General features: G+C 52.8%; 5 protein-coding genes across 5 annotated transcripts; 4 read left to right on the top strand and 1 right to left on the bottom strand.

The window, feature by feature from the left end:
* The first annotated feature begins 393 nt into the window (after positions 1-393).
* SEPMUDRAFT_149573 (multidrug resistance-associated protein 1) lies at positions 394-6,148 on the top strand. Its single transcript, XM_016905638.1, has 10 exons — positions 394-3,239; positions 3,420-3,677; positions 3,822-3,982; positions 4,105-4,142; positions 4,197-4,276; positions 4,335-4,349; positions 4,440-4,478; positions 4,541-5,218; positions 5,348-5,830; positions 5,899-6,148. The coding sequence occupies exons 1-10, from the start codon at positions 488-490 to the stop codon at positions 6,069-6,071; spliced, it is 4,677 nt and encodes a 1,558-aa protein (XP_016759759.1). The 5' UTR covers positions 394-487; the 3' UTR covers positions 6,072-6,148.
* Positions 6,149-10,541: 4,393 nt separating this feature from the next.
* Positions 10,542-13,295, top strand: SEPMUDRAFT_133657 (uncharacterized protein). The gene is made up of 4 exons (XM_016902573.1): positions 10,542-10,708; positions 10,816-11,521; positions 11,587-11,847; positions 11,905-13,295. Exons 1-4 carry the CDS (start codon positions 10,622-10,624, stop codon positions 12,882-12,884), a joined length of 2,034 nt encoding a protein of 677 aa, XP_016759760.1. The 5' UTR covers positions 10,542-10,621; the 3' UTR covers positions 12,885-13,295.
* A 685-nt stretch (positions 13,296-13,980) lies between these two features.
* On the top strand, positions 13,981-15,123 carry SEPMUDRAFT_22525 (SAC3_GANP-domain-containing protein; the record flags this gene model as incomplete). The annotated part of the gene is made up of 2 exons (XM_016908356.1): positions 13,981-14,164; positions 14,237-15,123. Coding segments are annotated over 2 exons (1,071 nt in total), but the record flags the coding sequence as incomplete, so codon positions are not given.
* A 5,258-nt stretch (positions 15,124-20,381) lies between these two features.
* Positions 20,382-21,290, bottom strand: SEPMUDRAFT_66766 (uncharacterized protein; the record flags this gene model as incomplete). The annotated part of the gene is made up of 2 exons (XM_016909764.1): positions 20,382-21,192; positions 21,247-21,290. The coding sequence occupies 2 exons, from the start codon at positions 21,288-21,290 to the stop codon at positions 20,382-20,384; spliced, it is 855 nt and encodes a 284-aa protein (XP_016759762.1).
* Positions 21,291-21,583: 293 nt separating this feature from the next.
* Positions 21,584-27,084, top strand: SEPMUDRAFT_149575 (SNF2_N-domain-containing protein). Its single transcript, XM_016905639.1, has 3 exons — positions 21,584-22,179; positions 22,238-26,176; positions 26,232-27,084. The coding sequence occupies exons 1-3, from the start codon at positions 22,021-22,023 to the stop codon at positions 26,451-26,453; spliced, it is 4,320 nt and encodes a 1,439-aa protein (XP_016759763.1). The 5' UTR covers positions 21,584-22,020; the 3' UTR covers positions 26,454-27,084.
* Positions 27,085-27,193: the final 109 nt, after the last annotated feature.

The following is a 27,193-nucleotide window of genomic DNA, read 5'->3' on the forward strand; positions in this document are numbered from 1 at the left end:
CAGGTGTGTAACCTACATGTAATAGTGAAGTGAAGTGTAAGGTAGTGTAACGGGAAGCAAGTCGGAAGCAGATGCCAAGATATCAAGAAAGCTTGTCGGGGTCGGCCTCCCGTTGGACTTGGTGGGTCCTCGGTCTGGTCTGCATGACGATTACGAAAACGTTCGGTGTTTGGTCGGGCGGATTTTACAGCCTTGAGTGGGAAGCTTCTCTCTCAATAGCAGTACCTAACCTCAGGTTTATGTAGCTGTATACCGCCTCCACTACTATCTCTATGTACTCGCTGCTTACTCAATCCTTTGAGTAGAACTTCTTTTCTCTTCCTTCCCTCCTCCTCCTCCTCTTCCTCCTCTTCCTCCTCTTCCTCCTCTTCCTCCTCCTCCTCCTCCTCTGCACCGCCATCTCCCTCCATCCCACCCTACGAACTCTCTCCTCTCTCTGTAGCACCAGAGCGCGGACAGCTCGCCGCGGCTTGCGATCAATTGCCCAATGGTGGACTTCCGACACCCGCAAACCGTTCTCGGAGGACGTCTCTCTCTCTCCAGCCACAGTCCCAATCTCGATCCCTTCTACGCCACCTACCTCGCCGCGTCCACCACCAAGGGAGGGAAGCACGCGCCCTTCTCGCTATGCGGTAACGTCGAAGGCTGGGGCCCTCTGAGTCCCTACCGATACGATCTCACGCCATGTTTCTTGGACATTTGGGTGCTCGTCATTTCCGCATGGGGCATCATCGCGGGCTTGGGAGCCGTATGGTGGTTATACAGACAGACCACGCCGCAGCCTGTGGCGAAGAATTGGCACTTTTACGCCAAATTGGGCGTCATTGGGGCTCTTCTGGGGACCACAATCGCCCAGGCCGCGTTTCAGATTGAGCGATTCGATGGGGTGTGGTTCAAAGATATCCGCTTCTGGACAACCGTGGCGAACCTGCTGAGTCTGGTGGTGATTGGCAGCATTCAGTATATGGAGCATTGGCGTCTGCGCTATCCGCATGGAGTGGTCCTGATCTACTGGTTGTTCTCATTGATCATCTACGGAATCAAGCTCCGCAGTCTGGTTTCACAGCAGCTGTTCAAGGCACATGTCGCCTACTTTTCCGTCTTCACGGCTTCGGTGGCTCTGGCATTTGCAGAGCTGATCTTGGAATGGCTCGTGCCCAAGAAAGTATCTGCGTATGATGCTTTGGGAGACGAGGACGAGTGTCCGCTTGAGTATGCCGACATCTTCTCGAAGCTGACCTTCTCGTGGATGACGCCTATGATGAAGTATGGTTACAAGGAGTACCTCACCCAAGACGATCTCTGGAACCTACGCAGGAGTGACACAACACGAGCAACGACCAACACATTTGACGAGGAATGGGAGTATCAGCTGGAGAAAAAGAAGAAGCCAAGCTTGTGGATGGCAATGATCAACTCGTTCGGTGGTCCATATTTGGTTGGTGCCATCATCAAGACCGTGTCGGATTGTCTCGCCTTTGTACAGCCTCAGCTCCTCCGATTTCTGATCTCCTTCGTCGACTCGTACAGACCGGGAAGAGAACCACAGCCTCCCATCCAAGGCGCCGCTATTGCACTTGCCATGTTCGCCGTCTCGGTGAGTCAAACGGCATGTCTCCATCAGTACTTCCAGAGGTCATTCGAAACAGGCATGAGGGTCAAGGCGGCACTTACTGCAGCCATCTATGCGAAGAGCATGAAGTTGAGTAACGAAGGTCGTGCTTCGAAGAGCACTGGCGACATTGTCAACCACATGGCTGTCGATACACAAAGACTACAAGATCTCGCACAGTTTGGCCAACAACTTTGGTCCGCGCCGCTGCAGATTACTCTTTGCATGATCTCACTCTATCAGCTCGTAGGCGTCAGCATGTTCGCCGGTGTTGGTGTCATGGTTCTCATGATTCCCATCAATGGAGTCATCGCACGCATATCCAAGACCCTTCAGAAGAGACAGATGAAGAACAAGGATGCTCGCACCCGTTTGATGACCGAGATTCTGAACAACATGAAGTCCATCAAGCTGTACGCCTGGACGACGGCCTTCATGAATAAGTTGAATGTCATCCGAAACGACCAAGAGTTGCACACTTTGCGAAAGATTGGCGGTGTCACAGCCATCGCTAATTTCACCTGGAACACGACCCCATTCTTGGTATCGTGCTCCACATTCGCAGTGTTCGTTGCAATCAGTGGTCGACCTCTGTCCACGGATATTGTATTCCCCGCTCTGACTCTCTTCAACATGCTGGGTTTCCCCCTCGCAGTCCTCCCTATGGTCATCACAGCTATCGTGGAGGCCAGCGTGGCTGTCAACCGTCTCTCATCTTACTTTACGGCGCCTGAACTTCAGGCGGATGCCGTCATTCAAGGGGAAGCAGCAGGCGCTGGTGAGGAGTCTGTCCGCATTCGTGATGCCACATTCACCTGGAACAAGGATGAGGAGCGCAACGTGCTGCAGGACATCAATTTCAGCGCACACAAGGGCGAGCTGACGTGTGTCGTGGGAAGAGTTGGATCTGGAAAGTCGAGCATCTTGCAGACAATGCTCGGTGATTTGTACAAGATCAAGGGAGAAGTCGTTGTACGGGGCAGCATCGCGTACGTGGCTCAAAGCTCCTGGGTCATGAATGCTTCTGTGCGTGAGAACATCGTCTTTGGTCATCGCTGGGATCCGCAATTCTACGACAAGACTATTCATGCGTGTGCTCTTACCGAGGATTTCGAGAGTCTACCGGACGGCGATGAGACACAAGTCGGCGAGCGTGGTATCTCACTTTCGGGCGGGCAAAAGGCTCGTTTGACGCTCGCTCGTGCTGTCTATGCCAGAGCGGACATCTACCTCCTGGACGATGTTCTGTCTGCAGTCGACCAGCACGTGGGCCGACACATCATCGACAACGTGCTAGGAGCCAAGGGGCTTCTCGCGTCCAAGACGCGTATTCTCGCTACCAACGCCATCCCAGTACTGATGGAGGCACACTTCATTGGCTTGCTCAAGGACGGCAAGATTATCGAACGTGGCACTTACGAGCAGCTCATGGCCATGAAAGGCGAGGTGGCTAACCTTATCAAGACTGCCAGTTCCGAGGAAGCAAACGACGAAGACGATAGGACAAGCGGTGTAGGCAGTCCTGGCTCTGAAAGCACCATTTATGACCCCGAGACTCCGGAGGACCCTGAAGAGGAAGCAGAAGCCGAAGATGGCATTACTCAAATGGCTCCTATCCGGCCTGGCGGTACGTATTACACCCTTTCCTTCTCAGCCTGGTTGAGCCCGCAAACTTTGGCGGATATGTTCGCGTACCCAAGTATCTAAATCGGTGCCGAACATCGCTTCGGGGCTGTGGACCCATGTGGGCGAGCTTCTGCCAGAGCCATTCGCGTTTTAGAATCAAAATAGTGCTGACCTGTGCCAGGCAATGGACCTATGGCAACTCGGAAGAACAGCAATCTCACCCTTCGTCGTGCGAGCACGGCTTCCTTCCGGGGACCCAGAGGTAAAGTGAACGACGAAGAAGAGAACAAGGGCAATGTCAAGACTCGACAGAACAAAGAGTTCTCCGAGCAAGGCAAAGTCAAGTGGGATGTCTACAAAGAGTACGCCAAGAACTCCAACCTCATCGCAGTCGCGATCTATATGGTCACATTGGTTGGCGCCAAAACCGCGGAAATCGGTAAGTGACCGCTGCAGCTAGCAGAGGACCGACCACGCATCTCATCGTGCACGCATCGATGAGATCGGACATGCTCGGACTATGATATTTCCATCCTTGTGCTGCTGTTCAACGATCCAGATAGGCTAACGCATGTATTCACAGGGGGGTCCGTTTGGCTCAAGCACTGGTCAGAGGCCAACGACAAGTCTGGAGGCAATCCGAATGTCACGTTCTACATCCTCGTATACTTTGCCTTCGGTATTGGCTCCGCGGTGCTTGTCGTCATGCAAACTTTGATTCTTTGGATCTTCTGTTCGATTGAGGTAAGTTACCCGGGGCTTACTCCAGAATAGCCACTCTGTCGACATGCAGCACACCCTGGCCATGTTACGGGTGGAAGCTGCCGTCTGCATGAGTATGCATGCTAATGCCGGTGAATTGACAGGCCTCGAGAAAACTGCACGCATCGATGGCGCATGCGATGTAAGTCAGGTTGATTGAGCGCTACGAGAAACAAAGATACTGACACCAAAGCAGATTCCGAAGTCCAATGAGCTTTTTTGAAACAACGCCAAGCGGGCGCATCCTCAATCGCTTCTCTTCAGACATCTATAAAGGTATACAGACTTCGCGTAATGGACGATTGCGAGATCGGAGCGCTAACTGGGATATTAGTCGACGAGGTCTTAGGTCAGTGAAGTAGTGCTCGCGTAGCTGCAGTCGGACAAGTACCGCGGCTAGATCGCCTGATGATCCTAGTCAAGCTAACATGATCCACAGCCCGCACTTTTAACATGCTGTTTGTCAACGCTGCACGAGGTATGTCTCGCGGTGGGGTGATGGGGATCTGAGGATCTTGCAACGAATCTGATTTTCTGCAGCAATATTCACGCTCGTGGTCATTTGCGTGTCGACCCCGGTCTTCATCGTGCTGATTCTACCTCTTGGCGGCCTATACCTCTGGATCCAGAAGTACTACCTTCGAACCTCCCGCGAGCTGAAACGGCTGGACAGCATTAGCCGCAGCCCCATCTATGCGCACTTTCAAGAGTCGCTTAGCGGAATCAGTACCATCCGCGCCTACCGCCAGACCAAACGCTTTTCGCTCGAAAATGAGTGGCGTGTAGACGCCAACCTGCGCGCCTACTATCCGTCCATTAGCGCAAACAGGTGGCTTGCTGTTCGATTGGAGTTTATCGGCTCCATTATCATTTTGGCGGCTGCGGGCTTTGCCATCATCTCCGTGACCACTGGTAGCGGTCTCTCTGCCGGCCTGGTTGGTCTGGCAATGAGCTATGCGCTGCAGATCACACAGTCGCTCAACTGGATTGTGCGACAGACAGTCGAAGTCGAGACTAACATCGTCTCAGTTGAGCGCGTGCTAGAGTATGCCCGCCTGCCCAGTGAGGCGCCGGAAGTGATCTTCAAGAACCGTCCGCCGAACAGCTGGCCGTCCAAGGGTGCAGTGTCATTTAACAACTACAGCACCCGATATCGCCCCGGGCTCGACTTGGTGTTGAAGAACGTGAGTCTGAACATCAGGTCTCACGAAAAAATTGGTGAGTGCACCCCTTCATGCTGCGTTGTCGCTCACGCCACTCCTACATCATCATTATACACTGGTGACTTGTGCTGCGTTGGCCGATGTTGTCCGCAAAAGCTCTCGGGATGATCCTGACGTCTTGCAGGTGTAGTGGGCCGGACCGGTGCCGGAAAGTCCAGTCTTACTTTGGCTCTATTTCGGATCATCGAACCAGTGGAGGGTGACGTTTCCATTGACAACCTCAGCACCAGCGCCATCGGTCTCCACGATCTCCGCAGCCGACTGGCCATTATCCCTCAAGATGCCGCCCTATTCGAGGGCACAGTCCGAGACAACCTCGATCCCGGCCATATCCACGACGACACCGAACTCTGGAGCGTGCTGGACCACGCACGCCTGCGGGACCACGTCGCGTCCATGGCCGGTCAGCTTGACGCGCACATCAACGAGGGCGGCTCCAATCTGAGCTCCGGACAGCGGCAGCTTATCTCACTCGCGCGCGCACTCCTTACACCTAGCAACATCCTAGTATTGGATGAGGCTACTGCAGCAGTGGACGTCGAGACTGACGCGATGTTGCAAACCACGCTGCGATCCAACATGTTCAAGGATCGCACCATCATCACTAGTGAGTTGTCTCTCGTTTACCCCAGTGTGACGCTTGACGCGGAAGAAGGCTAATCTCAATGGACGCAGTTGCCCATCGCATCAATACGATTCTGGATAGCGATCGCATCATTGTGTTACAGAATGGAAGCGTAAAGGAGTTTGATACACCGTCGAATTTGGTGCAAAGCAAGGGCTTATTCTACGAGTTGGTGAAGGAATCAGGACTGCTGGGCCAGGTAGACAGCTCTGGAAGTCAGTAGATACCTTACCTTAGGAGGTAGGTAGATGATGATGATGATGATAATGATACGAAAAGTGTATGCAGTATGATGATTTATCCCCTATCCTTGCACTGATGATGACCACGAGTGTGCACTTTTCTCCACATTGGGACATCCGCCTTGAATCCGCACCTCTCAGAACAGAGTGGCAAGGGAGGGGAGGGGAGGTGCACATATTCCCAATGTATGTACCTACAACAGCAGTGTGTTTGCATAAACAAAGTCCTGTAAGTCCTGCAAGTCCTGTAAGTCCTGTAAGTCCTGTAAGTCCTGTAAGTCCTGTAAGTCCTATAAGTCCCTAACAATAACCAACCAAAGTTATTACGTAGGAGATCTATACGAGATTCGTGCAAAAAAAAGAAAGAAAATCTAGATCGATCTCTCTCATCTCTGCTAGGAGGTAACATCTATCTGTAACTGTGACTGACTGTCCCTACCTCCTACCGACGACCTGACCAAAATTCTTTGCCAAGGCGGGCCGGATTTCCCCCCTTGCCCTGTCCACGGTCTTTTATCCATATCCTTGTCCCTCTGTCCCTCTCTCTGGCTAGGAGGTATACAGGATAGGACAGGGCCTCTAGAGCCTTTGTCTCTCTCTTTTTTTGTCACATATACATGTATGTGTATGTATGTATGTATGTATGTATGTATGTTCTTCTACGATATATATAATGTACAGCTGTAAGTTTGTGTGTATATAATCCTTGTGACTCGTTGGTAGGTAGGTAAGGTAGGTAGGTAGGTATAGGCAACTGTAGGTTTTCTGGGGGAAGAAAGTAAAGAAAGAAATACGGGGGAAAAGGTTTCTCTCCTAGGGTGGGAGGGAGGGAGTTGAAGTATGTAGCAAGAACTAGATTGGGTAGTGTTCTGGTTTGAGACTTTGAGTGCTGGAATGAGGTATGGATGGATGGATGGGATGGGTGGATGGATGGGTGGATGGATGGATGGATGGATAGGATGGATGGGTGGATGGCCAGATGTATGGATGGATGATGTGGCACAGTAAAGGTCTCAGGTCAGGTCTCAGGTCAGGAGGTCTCTAGTCTCCGGTCTCTAGTAATTTCGGATCCGATCTTGCTAGGAGGTATGACGGTTGAAGACGCTCAAACGGTTACGGTGGAGGTGCAGTGTAGGAGGTAGTGTATTCACTCATCAGTATGGAGACAAAAGAGCACAGTAATTGTCATTAGCCAAATCACAACAAGACTGCGTCTACTACTTTGAGCGATAGTATAGCAATAGTAGACGTAGTAGTAGTGTAGTTAGTTCTGTGGGCGCGCGGTTACCTCTTAGAGCATTCCAAAAGATGTTTTCTCCAAGTCAATGCCGAGATATCTGCTAAAACAAGTCTCTCCTCGTCGTCGTCGTCACATCTACTCTATAGTTGGAGGTTTCTGTTTCTTTCTCCACATCTCGTCTTCCCGCTGGTTGTTTTTTGTTTTTTGTTTCAATTTCAGTCTTTCTCCTTTCCTCTTTTCGCAATTCGCATGCTCCGCAGCTCCTATTCTTGCTTCGGCTTCCCCGGCCCGATGATCTGCTACAAGCGAAAACAGTCCTAAGAACAAGACTAATAACAAGTGGATATGGGGGCGAGGGGGACCACACGCTTTAACGGTTTGTAGTAATCACATATCCGTTTCTCGATATCCACTCTCGGACCCTCTCTCTTTAGCTCTCCCGTTCCCTCTTAGCTCTAGGAGGGACCACTTTTGATCTGATAGAGCGAGCCGGAACTAGCGCCCTCTCTTTTTGATCTTTTTTGTTTGTTGCAGATACTGGATTCAGATGTACTAACGTTATAGTCAGGTGGATATATGAAATGGTGGAAGTTGTGCGGAGAGATATCAAGCAGATGAAGAGAGAGAGAGAGAGAAAAACAAGAAAAAAAGAGGAGCCTAGGTAACGAACAAGCGCGCTCGGCGCGCTTTTTGAAAAAGCAGAGAGAGAGAGATGGATGGATGGTGAACAGAACATGTGGTTACCCATATGAAGTACTCTAAGCGACAGGCTGTGACTTATCTAACTGCTTCACAATGTTCGGGTGGGCGGTTCTACTCCCGTGTTCTGTATTTTTTTGTGGGATGCATCGAGCCGAAGAGACGGACCCGGATTCTCGACCGAGCGGCTCGCACAGCGGCACAGAGAGAGAGGTCGAGAAACATATATGTACGACGCTGGGATGGGATCATGGGGGGGAGAAGAAAAAAAGGAGGAGGAGGAGGAGGTTGTAGCACATTGAATGTAGTGCCTGACTTTGCATTCCACCACACAACATACTGTACACATACATATCCACACATATACACACACAGTTACACACACACCCACATCCAAGATCTCCGTGTCTCCGTCCGAGATCGAACGGCATGCTGCTCCATCTCGGTCTCTCTCTCTCTCTCTCCCCGATGACTCCCTCTCTCGCCTACGAGGGGCTAGCCCTCCCTCATATCACGCAACTTCGCTAAATCGTCAATGCACGCCACGCACGGGGCTGTTACCGGCTACACAACATCGTCCGGCTGATCGCGCATCTCCTTCCACGGCCTTTCCCGTCCAGCTTTTTTATCTTTTCTGGACCAGGGGGCAGGGGGAGGGGCGTCAGGGCCAGGGGGGCAGGGCAGGGCAGGGCAGGGCCATCACAGGGCCTCGCCTTTTTGGCTGTAGTTTTGACGCTTTTCTTCTTACGCACATTCCGAAGCGGCGCAGAAACAAAACAAAAAGTAAAACCTCCCCCAGATTGGGCCCTTCTCCAATTGGATCGTCAATTCGTCACATGTAGACCAAAACCAAAAACTGCGTCAGTATTACGAACAAAACTAAGGGTGATGATTTTCCCCCATAATTCCGCTAATCCGCCTGGAACTAGGGCTCTCTCTGAGAATCTTTTTTGTGACTCGAGAAGCTTGGATCTAGGATTAAACAGAAATGGGCCTGGTTACATACATCCATACATACATACATACATACATACAACCTACATACATTCTTGTACGACGGCTGCTGCGCTGGCAAGAGAGAGACCTGCCGGCTGGCTGGCTGGCTGGCTGGCTGGCTGCATTCGGTGAACCAGCCAAACGTCCCCGAGACCTGGTCCACACTTCGCCTGTGCCTCTCTCTCTCTCTCTCTTTTCCCTCCCTCGCTCTCCTCACCAGATCTCTTTTCTTTCCCCCGTTGGCCTTGTGAGACCGTCCGAGCCCCGGGCGTGGGTTGCACCCTCCCCTCCCCCCCCCCTGGCCGATTGATGATTCGCTGCTGGGTCACTACAGATCTGGTGAGTGAGTGAGTCTGTGAGTGAGTGAGAAGCGAAGGGGGAGTGGGGGTGGAGGCACAGCCAATGCATCGATCTAGATACCGCTAGTAGGGCTGTTTTTGGTCGCCGGCTGCCGGTCGGATGTGTACGTATGTACTGTACACCAGTGATGTGGATGTTTAGATCGAGAAATCTGGTGCGCTCCGACCACCCCAATTCATTCGCTTGTACTGGTGTTGCTGCTGCTGGCCTACTGCTGCTGCTCCTTAGGTGTCGCCCTCTCGGTCTACTCTCTTCTGCTTTCCTCATAGATTCTCTCCTACAGCAGTCTGGCCCACTTTCACCTGTTCGAGCAGGGCAGGGATTTGCCGCCGATAAAGATCCACAACCCATTGACATCTGTCAAAACTCTCCATCAGGCGCATATCCACGCGGGAGGCCATGCTGATACTAGTGTGTTCTTCCCTTTCTCTCTCTCTCTCTCTCTCCCTCCTCTCATCCAGTACCCATTCGCCATCCCTAAATAAGGTCTTCCCCCTTCACTCCTCTGCTGCACCCTCAAAGTTTAATAAACACAATCCTGCACACTTTGGACCGTCGAAAACTCTTTTCTGGAAACTACTATCCTGCCCCTACCCTACTACTACTACCTCCTACCTACATACGTACTACTCCAACGGTACAACACTGTGTGTGTGAGTGTGGTGTACCACTCCGTCCAAGCAATTTTCTTCTACCCCTTCTCCCGCGACCGAACCATCCTCTGGTCCGGTACACATCCCACACCCACTCGGAACGATACCCACACACACCAAATCTTGTCTTTCTTTCCTGAATATCGACTGGATAGTGGAAGCTTAGACACCACTGTCATCATCGGCATCATCATCAACACCATCACCACTACTACCACCGCCACCATAAGACGCCAGGAGAACGGTACGGTGGGTGATAGCGTTCATGCATCGAAGCAGCCCTATACTGATTATCGGTATTTTGATAGACAACGACAACGCAACGTTGCAAGGAGTTCCGCGCCTGAGTGTGTAGGTGTGTGTGTGTGTGCGTGTATGTGTGTTGCAGATTCGAACTACGAATCAACCAGAGCCGGTGAGACCGTTCACACGAGTACATTGAAGATGTGTGTGTGTGTGTGTGTGTGCAATGGCTAATCAATGCCCGTATAGTCGCAGTTAGACCCTGAAAGATCGCGCAGCGCAACGCCCTCAGGAGCTGGCATATCCACTCAACGGGGCAACGACGAGAGCCGCTCGTGCAATGGCCGTCACACACAGCGTGTCGAAACGTCAGAAAGCCACAAAGAAAGCTGAAACCGAAACACTCAAAAATGCTCCATCGGCACCGGTATGTTTCGTCTCGTCTCGTCTCGTATCCTCGGCAGAGCCTGCCTGTGTAAGACGAAAGAGAAAATAAAAAAATCTGTTCCATCACTGACATGTTGTCTCTGGTAGAATTTCGATTCCATCCGTCGGTCGCTTGGTAGCCGGCAAGCCTGGGCGGTCGTAGACCTCGATGAGAGAGGCCAAGTCATTCCTGGCTCGGAACAGGTCAAGGGAAGCCTGGATGGACCCATCTTTGGAACCCCCGTCCAGCAGGCACTCGTGCAATCACAAGAGAGGTACATGCCTCAAGCTGCCGTGTCCACAGAGACTCAGCCGGACGAGCCCACATACCATGCTAGGAGCGTCAACGTCCCAACAACACGCTCGGCCAAGACTCGCGGTCGTTCTCACATCGCTCCCGCGGAACATGGAAGGCAGCGTGGTCGTGCCGTGCTCCCTCGTCCTGCACTTCCATTGTCGACTTGTCCCAGCCCATCGCCAGAGACTGCTATCCCCGACTTTGCTGCTGCAGCAGCGAGTGTCGGGCCAGAAGTGGTATTGCCCCCACACAAGCAGTTGAAATCGTTACGTATCAACAACCCGGCCGCAGTCCAGTGGTTCCTCAGCAGTAGACTGAAGCGTATGCAACAGCTGGCCGACAAAAAGATCGCCAAAGCCTGGATCAAGGGCATATGTCCGAAGAAGCAAGCCAAGTTTCCGTACCAGAACAATAAGCATGAAAAGGAGACTGGCGAGAAGCCGGCTGTACCTGCGTGGTGGCCTGATACGGAGACGGTGTGTCGTTTCGTTGAACCAGACCACATCCGGAGAGAAGGTATGTTGCGTCTGTTTTTCTTTTCTTTTGTCTGCTGTGCTCGGGTAAACTGACACGCATGTCAGAACGCATGGGACTGTGCCTGCACTTGCTTCGCCTTCGTCCCAGTCCATCTCAGTTGGAAGAGTGGAACCGTTACGATACACCTCCCAGCAAGACCCATATTGAGCGAGGCTGGACCGCATGGCTCGAGGAATTGGCTGGACCGGAGGTTTTTGATGAGGTGCCCAAAGATGCTTCGCATCGCCTCAAGTATCGACGCCAGCTCATGAAAGATATGTACGAAGTGGCCCGGATGGAAGAAGAATATCTCGGGGGCGCCCTGGGTATGATTTCACGCAAGCTCCTTGGCAAGCCAGTTCGCCCGCTAATACTGACGATAGATGGCGACTCGCATTTTCAATATGAGTCTGAAGAAGAAGAACGCAAGCCCATCTCGACAAAGCGCTCGAGACAAATATCGGCGGCGTCTACCCCGGACTGCGAGAATCCCACGCCTCGCTCTACGTCTCCCAGCTGTACCAGACCCGTGACCAAGCGCGCCAGACGAGACTCGACAGCCACAAATGCTACTGTTACCGAGAGTCGCGTTCCGGATCGCAAGCCTGGTCTCGACATGATCCCACTTGTCACGGACCCAGGAAGGTCCGCAGCAACGTCGTTCAGCGACAGCTTTGACTCTACGCCTCGGAACAGCATTTCCTGTGGCCCACTTGAGTCCGGTAACGTTGTTGCCTCTCACCCAGACCAACCAAGCCCGCTGCATCACATGCATGGCCTTCCGCGACACAATGTTTTCCAAGGCGCATCGTCGCATGGCTATTCGCAGGCTCATCAGTGGCATGAGCACAGCATGTCTGGATTCAACGAGCAGCAGCAGACAGGTGGCAGCGACTTCCAGTACCAAGGCCAGGTGGCGCCAAATACGTTCCCAGGTCGACAGGATTTCGAGTTCCCGCAGTTCCCGCAGCAATTCGTTCCCATCCATCAGGTACACATGGGCTTTGCACCTCAGCCCGAGTTTCAGTCCACGCCAAGCACGCCCGTATTCTCTCCTACGGGCATGGTCTCAATGCCCATGGACACCTTCTCATTGCAGCAGCAGTCGGGCGTGATCCCTGGCGGGCAATACATGCAGCCTTCGCAGTACTTTTTGCCAGCCCATCATGGTCTCGACTCGGCTGTTGCTGATTTTCACCCACCTGTCAACATGGTCGGACCTCAATACCAGCAGCCCCAGCAACAAGAGCCAGGTGGTTTGGGCCAACAGCAGCACATGGCGCCCCTGTCACAACAAAACCACGCCATGCTCATGCCGCACCAACCTATGCAGTGGCATCATCATCATCACACACGCTGTTAGTCGCCAGACGATGCCGCGCAAAAAATTTCGGAACTTGCTCCTTCTTGACAGCGTTAAGGCGTGCGAAGCATTTTCTTAAGTCGGCCCATGTTCGTTTGTTGTGTTGTTTTTGGTTTTTTTTTCGGGCCTTAGTATCGATACCCCCTAGTGTTCGCAATGCTTCCAAGTTCGGTCAAGTTTTTGCTTGTACAGTGGCGTCAGCGTTCTCTTTTTTTTTCGGACTATTCCTTCGCTGCCGACATCCGAGACGTGAAAACGAGCGATGAAGACATGATGGAAACAATGATGATTGCGTTTTTACCTTAATGACTAGCCCTGATGGGCGAAACGATTTCGATTTATTGTGAGATAATTGGCTTTTATATAGAGGCGTATTGAGGTAATCAAAAGAAAAGGAAAAATCAACAAGGTGCTTTTCGATTTCGCACTCCTTGGACTTCCCTCGTGCAAGGTGATGACTGTGCAAGTGAAGAAGCCGTCGGACGGGGTGAAGTCGTTCATGGAGGGCCAGAGAGTTTGAGACTAAGTTCTGCACGTGCCACCCCCAGCGGCCGTTCCCGCTGAGCTGACGCGACTGGTTTCGTTCACTTCGAACTTCACGCGAATTGTCTTTGTCGTTACCTTAGTCACCACAACAACCACCATGTCTGGATTTCCCTCGATCGCTTAATCCGGAGCCGCGCTATTCTTCGTCCAACGACACATGACGGGTGCTTCGCGAACCTCCCTCATCGGCAGCTATGTCGACAGGGAGAGCCCGTGGGCGTGGTCGGGGTGGTGGACTTGCTGCGCCGAACACAAGATCGAATGGAGCGTCAACAGGACTGGGTGCAGGTCGAGGTGGTAGGATGAACGGTACAACGCGATCAACATTGCATGCGCCCCGAGGTGGTACTGCGCTGAGAGGACGAGGAACTTCATTTCAGACGGGCAAGACTCTACGAGGTAATGCTGCAAAGCAGGCTTCAAAGACCGGCGCATTCAACAACGGCGCATCGACAACAAGCGGAAATGTGGAAGAGCGATACACAGCAGTAAGTTTTCCCTTTCTCCCCCAAGAGACGACTGACGGATTGCGGACGGTGACTCGATACAGCTCAAAAATGCTCGCCAACGAGAACGCGAAGACGCCATCCGACGAGGTCTCATGTCCGATTCCAGCAAGCCCATGAAACTCAGTGAAGCGATCACGCCGGTGGGCACGTGTCAATCCATGTGCGCCGAATTCGAAAGAGTACAGAGGGCAGTACAGAGAGAGATTTGGGATGAAGAAAAGGTGGGTGGGGATATATGATGATACACCGCGATACACATACCTAATTGTTGAGCATAGGACCCGAATCGTGCTCCAGGCACACCTGTTGAGGAGTCCATGGACGAGAGCCGCATGGTGAAGAAGTTCAGACGAGCAGCAGCCGGTGTGGAAGAACAGCTGCCTTCAGATTTGCGGCCTCCTACAGTCTTGCGGGAGACGTGCAATTACTTGTTCCACAACGTGCTCGGCTCGGCGAAACTGGCACAGGTGCATCACTTCGTATGGGATCGAACACGAGCTATCCGCAACGACTTGTCCATTCAGCAGCTTTCCAAGGCCGACGATCTGAGCATAGCCATTGAGTGCTGCGAGAGAATTGCTCGATTCCACATACTCTCTCTGCATCAACTGGCTCTGGAAGAAAAGCCGTACGAGGCGTACGATCCCAAACAAGAGCGAGAGCAGCTAGATAAGACACTGCTTTCTCTGATGCAGTACTACGATGACTGTCGCGGCCGCATACCACTACCCAACGAGCCAGAATTCCGGGCGTATTGCGTGCTCTTCCAACTGCAAGATCGCACGCCTGACCTTGAGGATCGGGTACAAAGCTGGCCGCGAGAAGTATCCAAGGATCGGCGAGTACAACAGGCATTGAAAGTATATGCAGCTGCATGCAACACTTCAGATGTGCAGGGTCCATTCTTTGGTTCCAATGCTACATCGCACACGATCGCCAGGCAAGACTGGGAAAACTTTTGGCAGCTAGTGAAATCCCGAAAGCTCTCGTATCTGATGGCTTGCGTGACTGAGATCTACTTCAATCTGGTCCGCAAGATGGTCCTTAGCGGCATAGTGCGAACGACACGGATTTCCAAAGCTCCCAACACCGAGTGGACACTATCAGATCTGGGCAAGTTGTTCTACTTTGACGACGACGACCAGTTGGAGGCTTTCTGCGGTCGCTTTGGACTTCAATTTCGAGACATGCCTGGTGGCAATGGTCGATACTTGGAGATCAACGGGAAGACTTTGCCCCAGGAGGATTCGGGAGGGCCATCGCAGCTGAAAACTTATCTCGTGGAGAGCAAGCGAGAACACCGGACCCTATCTGCTGTTATAGATGGTCTCAGCGTGCGTCAAGCGCAGGATCGGGGTATGGTCACGACGGAGGAGGATGAAGCAGAAGATGACGAAGGACTTGAAGAGCCAGCACAAGTGTTCGATAACGGAGAAGAAAACACTGGCCTGGGGCAGGATGAGGAGGATGAGGAGGACACTCTGTTCGTGCCTGAAGACAAACCACAGAGAGAGATAACAGCTGGTTCATCATCATCTACAGCTGCGCCTGTGTCTTTTGGCGAGCCATTGAAAACCAGCTTCTTTGGTGCTGCACAACCATCTTCTACTCCATCTGTGTTCGGCGGATTGTTCTCGTCTGGCCCATCTACGTTTGGCAAGCCATCATCGTCCAACAAGCCATCTACTGGATTTGGACAACCGACGCAGCAACCACCAAATCCGTTCGCTCCAGCAGCAGCAAAAGCTCTTGACGCTCCAGCGTTACAGACAAGCAGCAATCCTTTCGCTCCGGCGCCGACACCTTCGCTCTTCTCGAAGCCACCGGCACCTACTACATCTTCTGGTCTTGGAATTTCCAGTCCGACAAGCATTGCAGGCGAGAACCCGGCGCCCAAGCTGTCATTTGGGACGTTTAGTCTTGGTCAGACTGCCGCGAACCAGACTCCCTCTCTGTTTCAACCGAGAACAGCGGATGTGCCCAGCGTGCAGCCTGGTGCCAGCCTTTTCGCGCCCAAACCTCCAGCTGTCGATGCACCACCACCGCAGACCCTGGGCTCGACGACGCCGCTCGCTTCCGCGCCTGCCCTGAATAATCCCTTTGCAAGCAGCACCGCACCGCCGAAATTCGCATTCCCACCACTTGCACCCCCAGAGCAATCGAATTCGCTGCCATCGGGATCACAATCGACGACCGCACTGGGACAGCCGCTGGGTGCGACATCAGCTTCGCCGAATCCAGCCACACAGGCAGAAACAAACTCTAAACTGTCTTCACCTCAATCTTCACCATCACCTCCTCCTCAATCGCAACCTAGTCACCCGGCATCGCCCAACACGACATCACAAGCATCGAACACCGCACAACCAGCAGGCGCATCTTCGCCTCCACGACGCCTGTCAGCATTGGACACCAAACCCAAGCGCCCGTCGCCGCTGTCGAACTCCTTCACTGCGAACGATGACGCAACAGCGGACAAACCACTCGTACAAGCCGCGACCTCGCCCTTGAAAACACCAGAGCGCGTCTTATTCTCACAGCAACAGCCTCCAGTCCCGCCGTCTGCGCATGCACGCGCGCTCTCGGCAGCATCTGAATTTGACTTGATCCTTACGCGCCTAGCGACAGAACTCGTGGACGACCCTATGACGGGATATCTCAAGCAATTCGTCAATTTCTCTCTACGCAGTCTGGTCACCGAAGCACAGGAGAAGGTCTACCTCGAGCGCATCGGCAAAGAAGCAGACGAATATCGACAGTTCTGCTTGGAGGACAAGTACGCGAAGAGATGGCGCAACATCACAGCACAGCGACGCAACCAGAGAAAGCTGTTGGAGCGGAGGAAACGACAGAAACGCAGGCTAGAGGAGTCACAAGATCAAGATATGCGTCACAGCCTGAGTGTCCTGGACACGTCTTCCTTGCGGTCCAGCCGAGCTAGCTCAGCCAATGTGCCCACCAAGCCTGACAAGCAGGCCGCGGTGGATGCGCTATTTCAGTCAACGAATGGAGGCAATCACTTCCGCGCAAACAGACAGGCTCGAGTGGGCAGTAAACGCACAGCAGAGTCGATCGACAGCGGCTCTATCGTGTCATCCCGCGAGAACTTCCACAAACGTGCTAGGAGCACAACTCACGTCGACGCTGCTAGCAGCTTGACCAAGCCAGTATCCAGGAGCAGTTCACAGACAGACGTCGTCCAGCGCTCGTCTTTCTTGGGCTTCTCGCTCGCAGGCGATAAGTCCAAGGGCACTAGCACTACGAAGTCGACGTATTTCCGCATGAAGGCAATGGGTCTGAAACCAAAGCCCACCAACTACATCAGTACAGACCGCGGCATCAAGCGGTCTAGGTCGGAGTCACTTGACGCTGCATCTGCCAAGCTTGATGCTTCGTCGCTTGCACGCCTAGACCGTGAGCAGGACCGATCGCTCATGCCACCTCCGGCAACACGGTCGGTGCGATCCAGGCCCGACGACGATGATGAAGCGCTGTTTGCGCGTGTGCGAGCCGCGAGGGAGGCTTTGCAAGAGAACGAGAACTTCATGAGGTCTGAAGTGCTCAAAGAGGAGGACTTGAGACGAAGCAGAAGTTCCGCGCAATCCGATCATGAGTCGCCAACGATGGAGCGTGCTCGTGTAGAGGCGAGATTACGATTGTCCTCGTCAGCTAACAATCGCGAAGTTCCAGCCTACCGCCTTCGTGAAAGCAAATTCGTGCCCCGCGAGCAGTATGGAAAGGCCATCGAGCGCGCCAATGAGCTTCGTGCCTCACGTTCGACCGCAAAGTCGACTGCAGGCAAGCCAGCTGGGCAAGCCGCCGCTCCCACGCTAACAAAGACAGGATCTCCGTCACCGATCCAGGAGGTCGCGGCTAGGTCTACTGTGTCACAGAAGCGGCTGCCTTGGCTCGTTCCCACCAATGGATCGGCGGGATCGTTGGGCACTCTACAACAGTTTCCAACGGCAGATGCGGATTCGGGCCACGCCTACGTGTCAGGAGACACCTTAGGGTATGGCTTCTCTTCCAACGCTGCGGCGCATGGAATAGCTCCAGCGAGGCCACAATACCCGTGGTTGCAACCGTCCTCTTTCGAGCCTGAACGGAACCCTTCTAATCCATTCTTGCAAGGCGCACAAACAGCTCTTCCGCCATGGACCAGCGGTTTCGATCCGTCTTCCAACAAGCGTGAGTCCACTGCTCAATCGATACCTTTCTCGGGCTCGATTACCCAAGCGCAAGTCAACGGGTCGCCTCTTGGGACCAGTCATGCGTTCGCGCAGTCCCAGAATTGGAGCTTCGCCACTGCATCTGAAGAGTCTGAGCAGAATCAAGACCACACCATCCCACTTGACCGAATCCCGAATGCCCTCTCCGCCAGCTTCGGAACTCGGGCTACAACTCCTCAGCGTCCTATTGCCACTCAGGCGAGCTCAGCTGCACCCGAAAACTCCTACTTGTCATCCCAGGCTGCATCCGCTGGACTGTCATTGCTGTCTAATGATGCAGGCGAGACGCCGTGGCAAGTCGCTGCAGACGATCAGAATGCAGCTTATGGGCAAGCGGAGTTCTTTCGTCGGGTTGGCGATGCTGCTGACGGAAATGGGTCGTTGTCTAGGGATGAAGAGGCTGACATTCGATCGCACGATCAGAGCTCTGCACCTCAGCCCGAATACACGGGCCGATTCGCCGCTCTCGCTGATGACGATTGGAGAGACGATCACGAAGACGATGTGGAGGACGAGCAAGGAGAACCAGAACCAGAACCAAGAGAAGGCATTCCGGGTCGACAGGAATGGTCATTGAACAGTCCTGATGAGAGCGGTCTGGAAGAGAACATCGGAGCAGAGCAAGACCCGAGCAGCTATCAGCACGGGCTTGTCCTCAGTGAAGCAGAACTCGATGACGACGAGGACGAGGATCTGGAAGGGGACGAGTACCTTCTAGAAGACGGATCAAGCGTTCGGGACGGCTACCCGGCCCAGTATTCCGTCCATGAAGAAGAAGAAGAAGAAGAAGACGACGACGACGAAGAAGAGGGCTACGCCGATGGCGACGTCGAGGACGAAGACGGCTATGATGAGGAAGGCGAAGGGTACGACGAAGAAACCGACGAGGACCCGGGCATGTACGCCACTTCCTACCAGCACAACTATGGTCGTCCCGTCTATCCCGCCCCCGCGAAGAGTCCCGTCAACGAAAGCCTGCAGCAGGTGGGAAATGACGAGAATGAACCGATTGAGCTCAGCGACTAGGAGGCTAGGTATGCTCTCATAGTTTCGTTTGGTTTGGTTTGGTTCGAGGCTGGACTGGACTGGACTGGGTCAATCCATACCAGTAACTGTACGACTAGGTACTGTTGTTGTGTTTATACATACCACGCAGGTGTGTAAGCCACAGAAGGCACACATAGATTTTTTTCTCAACTCGAGAAAGGGAGGATGAGGGAATCCATCCACCTATACTGTACGTAGGTAGTAGAGAGAATGAAATTTTGAAAACGAAAAACAAATGAAATACCTACTGTGATGATGATGTCCTAAGGTACCTTGGATCACGGCCCTTATATCTCGTAGTCGGAGTCGATTCTCTTTTTCACATTCTCAATTTTCAAATTCAAATCAATGAAACTTTACTACTTACTTAACCTACAAGCTACGGTACCTAGGTATGTAGGCAATACTGCCTAACCAAGTACCCGAGTAGTAATAGCATATCCAGACATCCAGACAGGTAGGCAGACAAGCCTTCTAATATAGCTCTGACTGGTGTATATCTGTCCCTCCCTTGCTTGTTTGGGGTTGCTTAGGGTTAGCTACCGAAAGTACTGGGATGGCTTTGGAATGATTTTTTCTTTTTTTTTTAGGTAAGGCGGGTGAGGGATTGAAGTATCTTTCTAGGTTTTGTAGTGGTTTGCTGTTTTACTGAGGTGTTGCATTTGGGTGTTGTTGTTGTTGTTGTTGTTGTTGTTGTTGTTGTTGTTGTTGTTGTTGTTGTTGTTGTTGTTGTTAGTGTACCTGATTGACAATACATATTTGTTATTGCTGAGATTTTTCAGAGATACTCTCGATGTCGCTAATATTTTTTCTTTTTTTTTTCTTTGGTGAAAATGGCAGGTATGTACTTAGGTACGTCGTCGACATTTGGGAAGGGGAGGTGAAATTATATATGTTTTAACTAATTGATGATCTGTAGATAAGGTACTGTTGATTTGCTCTTGGGTATATAGACTATATATGGATGACCTTCTTGTGTGCAAGGTATTGTATAATTAATGCCTTCGTATTCAAGTATAGCTTACGATGTTGTGTGAGGAAGAGCTTTGGTCCCCCCCAAAGAGGACACGAAACAGGTAGGTAGGTTCGAAGTTAGAAATATGCTCTAGTCCCATGACAGCGCGCGCCCGCACGGCATCGAGCGAGGCCAAGGATCAGTCAATCAATCAACCATGGCTCGAGTCTATATCTATTGCCTGATCTCCAAAGCCCGGCAATTCGGCATTACTTGCTGGCAGCAGCAACGAAGCCTGCTTCAGAGACTGGTGACAAAGATCGAGAGCGCGCTCGCATGCGTCAGAGGAATATGGCTTGCCCGGTACCAGGGGATGTGTTGCTACGATATCCATTGTACGGATCATAAATTCGACGTCGCTGCACTGCAGTCGCGTTACTTCTCCTTGATCAGCAGCAGCAGCAACACCTTCTGGCGGTGGTTTCCGAGCGAAATGGTTGCCGATGATACGCTTTAATCGCACGAGACAGTGATATCGAAAATTACGTGAGTCTCGTGCTATCGGGTATGTGCCCCCGGTAACACGTTCGTTGAGTTCTGCTTCCTGACGATTCAAGAAGTGATCTGCAAAATCTCCAGAAGTGGGCTGCTGGTTCGGTGGATATTGCCAAGCCAAGCCGGAAAATGGTGGACGACTCTTGGTGAGGTCGACTTTGATATAGAATCCGACGTGGCCCTGATATCTCAACGGTGAGGGTACAGCCCAATGACGACTCAACTGGATACTGCGAATCCGTGTGAGAAGTTCAGGTCCCAGTGCGTTGAGCCAGCTTGCCACTCTGTTGGGCCAGAACGAAGCTCCCTCATCCATGGAAATGATGAAATTTGCGTGCGCGGCGTAGATGCACAGGGTCTCGCGTCGGAGGAGAGTGTTGACTCGACATATGGACGGAGTGAGCTTGGAGGTGGCGGTGATGTGTTCGGTGCGATTCGCTTGGAAATCAGGCATATAGTCGTAGATTCTGCGAGGTGGCCGTCAGTTCATATGAGGTGAATGGGTTTGTGGACAGGGTGACACGTGCCGCAAACGGAGCTCCGCAGGAAGAGAGAGGAGCGACATTGTGTGTCGGGAACTCTCTTTTGGATGGTGGTGGTGGTGATGGTGATGATGATGGTGGTTGTTGTGGTGGTGGTGGTGGTGATAGTCCCTAGTGATGATACCTGAGGCAGTATGATATATTGTTGCCCCAGGCCACACTGCAGCGGGTCGGCTCATTGGCTCGGCTACCTAGCCGCAGCCCCACTTTTCACGCTTTGCCGTGCCGAGCGGACTTGTGACTTGGCTTCTCGTGTGCCTCTCACAACCGACAGCGTTCCATCACCACCGCGTCTCTCCACCATCCCCGCGGACAAGGCCAATCCCGCTACGCCTTTCTACGCTGTGCTGTGCGCAAACACACGCGACGCGCGACGGAACCCAGCATTACCGCGCGCGCATTTCACCATTGCCGCTCGCGCACTTTGCTGCCCATTTCTCCATTCACCCTCCCACACGCTCTCTCGCCCACAGTATACGGCCTCCTGCGACGAGAACCTCCTTCGCGCGCCTGCCTACCTCACCCATCCGACCAGCGAGACATCCCCGGGCTTCATTCGCTGATCACGGGCCTCGACATCAGCACTCGCCATTGAATATATCCCTCCACCCACGCCATTGCTTCTGATGGTCGCCGCTGCTCTCTGACGGCCTATTCTATCCGTGTAGATAACGCGCGTCACCTCCCACTGGTGGTTGGTGTTGGGAGGATATTTCATCGGTCGGAGCCATATCGCATACGATACCATTCAATATGGCTGCGGTACAGCCCAGCCAGGGCATGCCGCAACAGCAACAACAACCACAACAACATCAGCAGCAACAGCAACAGCAGCAGCAACAGGGCAATGCGGTCATCAACCAAGTCCTGCCCGCTGGCATGACCGGCGAGCAGGTCAAGGCCATGTTCCAGGTAGGCGAGAAGCTGCGATGGATCCGTCTTTCGGACGTGTGCTAACGCTCCATCGCAGGAATACCAGACCAAGCGAAAGCAAGGCGTGCCGGAGACTGACCCCGACATGATGAGGATGCGCCAGATTCTGACGCAGGTTCAGCAACGGACGGAACAGATGAAGCGGATGCAACAGGCAAAAATGCAGCAGATGCAGCAGATGCGGCAAGCGCAGCAAGGCGGGATGCCGCAGAACGGTGCGCAAATGCAGATGCAGACGAACGGTACTGTGGCCGGCATGCCTGGACAGCCACCAAACAACATGCCGCCGCAAGCGAGCCATCAGTCGGGTCCTGCGAATGGTACACCACATCCTACCGCTCCGTCCGGTCCACAGACACAGCCTGGAACTTTACCCAGCCAGCAGCCGAACCAAATGGACATGAACAAGGACAATCTGAGCAAGAAGCAGGTAGAGCTGCTGCGCTATCAGATGCAGGCTTTCGGTGCACTACAAAAAAACCAGTCCATCCCTGCGCCCATCGCAGAGCGCATATTCACTGGGCGACAAGCACAACATAGCCCTCACCTCTCCGAGAGCATGGCTGCCGCGAGTCGGACGATCGAAGACGCCGCGAATGGATCCACGGGGCAGAGTACCGATCTCACTCAACGGCATCGTTTTGAGACTTTCACCGATCCCCACGCTTTGATGCTCAGACGTATCAGCTATGCCGATCACACTCACCGGCCCTACCGTTCCATGATTCCGAGCATTATGCCCGTTGGTGTCGATGCTGAACGAGTGAGGGAAGAGCGAGAGAACATCGTGTACAATCGTATCGTCACGAGAAAGACGGAGCTGGGCAAACTGTCTGCCAACATTGGTGGTTGGGATCCTACCAAATCGGATACCCCGGAGGACAATGCCAATCTCAAATTGCGCGCGTTGATTGAATACAAAATGCTGAATCTGCTCCCCAAGCAGCGAGAGATGCGACAGAGGGTCGGCAAGGAGATGATGCTTTCTGACAACCTTTCCATGACTGCAAATCGCTCCATGTATCGCCGGGTCAAGAAGCAGAGTCTCCGAGAAGCTCGGGTCACGGAGAAGCTCGAGAAGCAGCAACGCGACGCCGCCGAGAACAAGGAGAAGAAGAAGCACACCGAGTACATTCGCTCCATTATGCAACATGCAGAAGATATCAGGAATGGCGCTCAAGCTCACAAGATGCGCGTCCAGAAGCTGGGACGAATGATGATTTCGACTCACAGCAATATCGAGAAGGAAGAGCAGAAGCGTATTGAGCGCACTGCCAAGCAACGTCTGCAAGCCTTGAAAGCCAACGATGAAGAGACATATCTCAAACTGCTCGGACAGGCCAAGGACTCTCGTATCTCGCATCTGCTCAAGCAGACTGACGGCTTCTTGTCGCAACTTGCTGCCTCCGTCAAGGAGCAACAACGCAGAATGGGCAACGATATGGCCGATGATGAGCCGGAGCCTGAAAATGACGAAGTCGACAGCGAGGACGAGACGAAGCCCAAAACCGACTACTACGAGATCGCTCATCGCATCAAGGAAGACGTGATTGCTCAATCCACGAACCTGGTCGGCGGAACACTCAAAGAATATCAAATCAAGGGTCTACAATGGATGATCTCGCTTTACAACAACAATCTAAACGGCATTTTAGCCGATGAGATGGGATTGGGAAAGACGATTCAAACCATCTCATTAATCACGTACCTGATTGAGAAGAAGAGACAGCATGGCCCGTACCTGGTGATTGTGCCGTTGTCCACATTGACGAATTGGAACAGCGAGTTTGAGCGATGGGCACCCAGTGTGAATCGTATCGTGTACAAGGGTCCACCCGCGCAGAGAAAGAACTTCCAGCAGCAGATCCGGTACGGGAACTTTCAAGTGCTGCTGACCACGTACGAGTTCATCATCAAGGATCGCCCGATTTTGAGCAAAATCAAGTGGCTTCACATGATTGTCGACGAAGGTCACCGGATGAAGAACGCGCAATCGAAGCTGAGCAGCACCATCTCCCAGTACTACCACACGAGATATCGCATTATTCTCACTGGTACACCACTGCAGAACAACCTGACCGAGTTGTGGGCGATGCTGAACTTTGTGCTGCCCAATATCTTCAAGTCGGCAAAGTCGTTCGACGAGTGGTTCAATACCCCGTTTGCCAACACGGGTGGTGGTGACAAGATGGAGCTCACGGAAGAAGAGTCGATTCTCGTCATTCGCCGTTTGCACAAAGTCCTGCGACCGTTCCTCCTGCGTCGTCTGAAGAAGGACGTCGAGAAGGATCTTCCGGATAAGCAGGAGCGTGTCATCAAGTGCAACCTTTCTGCTCTCCAGGCCAAGCTCTACAAACAACTCATGCTGCACAACCGCATCAACGTTATTGGCGCTGACGGCAAGAAGACGGGCATGCGTGGTTTGAGCAACATGCTCATGCAGCTGCGCAAGCTCTGCAACCATCCCTTTGTGTTTGAAGAAGTAGAAGATCAGATGAACCCTCAGAAGATGACCAATGATCTGATCTGGCGTACGGCTGGCAAATTCGAGCTGCTCGATCGTGTTCTGCCCAAGTTCAAAGCCACCGGTCACCGAGTGCTCCTCTTCTTCCAAATGACCCAAATCATGAACATCATGGAGGACTTTTTGAGATTCCGAGGCATCAAGTACCTACGACTAGATGGTTCCACAAAGGCTGATGATCGATCGGAGTTGCTGAAACTCTTCAACGCACCAGACTCGGAGTACTTCTGCTTCTTGCTGTCCACACGTGCAGGTGGTCTCGGTCTCAACCTGCAGACTGCCGATACTGTCATCATCTATGACTCTGACTGGAATCCCCATCAAGATTTGCAAGCCCAAGATCGTGCCCATCGTATCGGTCAAAAGAACGAGGTGCGCATCCTTCGTCTGATCACGAGTAACTCGGTCGAAGAGAAGATTTTGGAACGTGCGCAATACAAGCTTGACATGGACGGCAAAGTCATTCAAGCTGGTAAGTTCGACAACAAGTCCACCAATGAAGAACGTGACGAGATGCTGCGTGTCATGCTGGAGTCTGCAGAAGCTGTGGATCAGATGGATGCTGATGAGATGGACGACGATGACCTGAACGACATCATGATCCGTCACGACCACGAACTTCCGATCTTCCAGGCAATGGATCGAGAGCGAGCCAAGAACTCCAAGTATGGACCAGACAAGAAGCTGCCTCGTCTGCTGGGGGAAAGCGAGCTTCCGGATATCTACATGCAGGAGGACAACCCCGTGGTGGAGGAGATTGAGATCAATTATGGTCGTGGCACACGAGAACGTGCCAAGGTCAAGTACGACGATGGTCTGACAGAGGAGCAATGGCTGGAGGCTGTGGACGCGGACGACGACACGATCGAAGACGCGATTGCACGCAAGCAGAAGCGCATTGCCAATCGTTCGGCGAAGAAGGACTCTCGCATGAACGATGGCGAAGACGACACGCCGCCACCGCCAGGTATGGACAGCGAGGACGAGTCGCCCGCGCCAAAGAAGCGGGGTCGCAAACAGTCAGGTCGGCCTGAAAAGCGCAAGGCGGATGAAGCCTCGCTGGACAGCTTGCCGGAGCCTCCCAAGAAGCGTGGCCGGAATCCCAAGATCAGCGAAACGCTATCGAAAGAGGATCGCGATGCCCTGCAACAAATCCTCGACAATGTCTATGATGGCCTTCAGGATCTCACCGAGCCATCCACTGATCCTGACTTTCCTCAAGGGCGTGACCTGATTGGCCCCTTCCTCGAGTTAGTACCACGAGCGGAATGGAAAGACTATTACGATCTCATCAAGAAGCCCATCGCGATGAAGCAGATTGAAGCCAAGATCAATAAGAAGCAGTACCAGACCCCTCGGCAATTCATGGCCGACATCACGCTGATGTGCAACAACGCCCGGACATACAACCAGGACGGCAGCCAACTGTTTGCCGACGCGGACACGATTGAGGTGAGTTGCGCAGATCTTTTGCGAAATTGGAGCAGTCAGCTAACATGAGACCTAGCGCGCATGCCTGGACAAGCTCCGCGAAGAATCTGCCAAATTCCCACAATGGCAAGACCTCGACGGCGACAGTGCAGATGGTGGCTCGACGCGCCCGATGTCTGGTGTCAGCACGCCGCAGCCCACCAAGTCGGGCATCAAACTGAAGCTGAACGGCACGAAAGCTAATGGCAACTCGTCGCGAGGCGGCACAGAAAGCGTAGCACAAAGCGACGAAGAGTAGGGCACGAATCGTGGGAGGTAGCACAATCAGTCTCCACGAAGCGACGAAGAGTGTAACCCTGGTCGCTCGAGCTGACCGCATTCTATCCGGCCTTCCAGTCCTGGTAGCAGTGTTGTTCGTACGTGGTTCAGGCGTTGGGCATCACGTTTGTCACCTGTGAGAAGAAGACACGAGGAAGCACAGGAAGGATCAGGATGTTTCCAGTGCGCCAATAGGCGACTATGATGGCGTGCTCAGAACAGAGCAGAGAAAAGACGGCTGAGAGAAAACATGGCGGGAGCATAGCGCTTCAGACGGAGGAGATTTTACTTCGAGTGGAGGCGAAGGGAAAGGCGTCCGGTCAAGTATCGAAGCCCACGAGGGTATGCGTGCATGAGAATGGGCGTTTCGTCAGGCTTGGGTGGTCGTCCCGTCACGATGTTGCAAAAGACGCATGACCTCACTGTCAGGATGATGTTACTACTACTACCATGGGTCTTTTTGAAGCGAACAGGAGTTGGCGGAGGGGGAGTGCTGTGCAATGACTTGGTCGCGGGTGGGAGTCGGTTGACTTCCGAGAGTGGTGTGTACTTTAGATATGACTCCAAGAGTATTGCTTCCAGAGGCAGCTTACACAGTAATTTTGCTGAGCATGTATATGCATCTCTACTTTTTCCATCTCTTCTTTTCGAACAAGGCCTGAAGCATCGAAACCTACACACTTTCGACATTGTTGGAGTAGGGGAGCAAGTATGGTCTCC

This window comes from Sphaerulina musiva (assembly GCF_000320565.1).
Source record: "Sphaerulina musiva SO2202 unplaced genomic scaffold SEPMUscaffold_6, whole genome shotgun sequence".
In the NCBI taxonomy this organism is placed as follows: Eukaryota; Fungi; Ascomycota; class Dothideomycetes; order Mycosphaerellales; family Mycosphaerellaceae; genus Sphaerulina; species Sphaerulina musiva.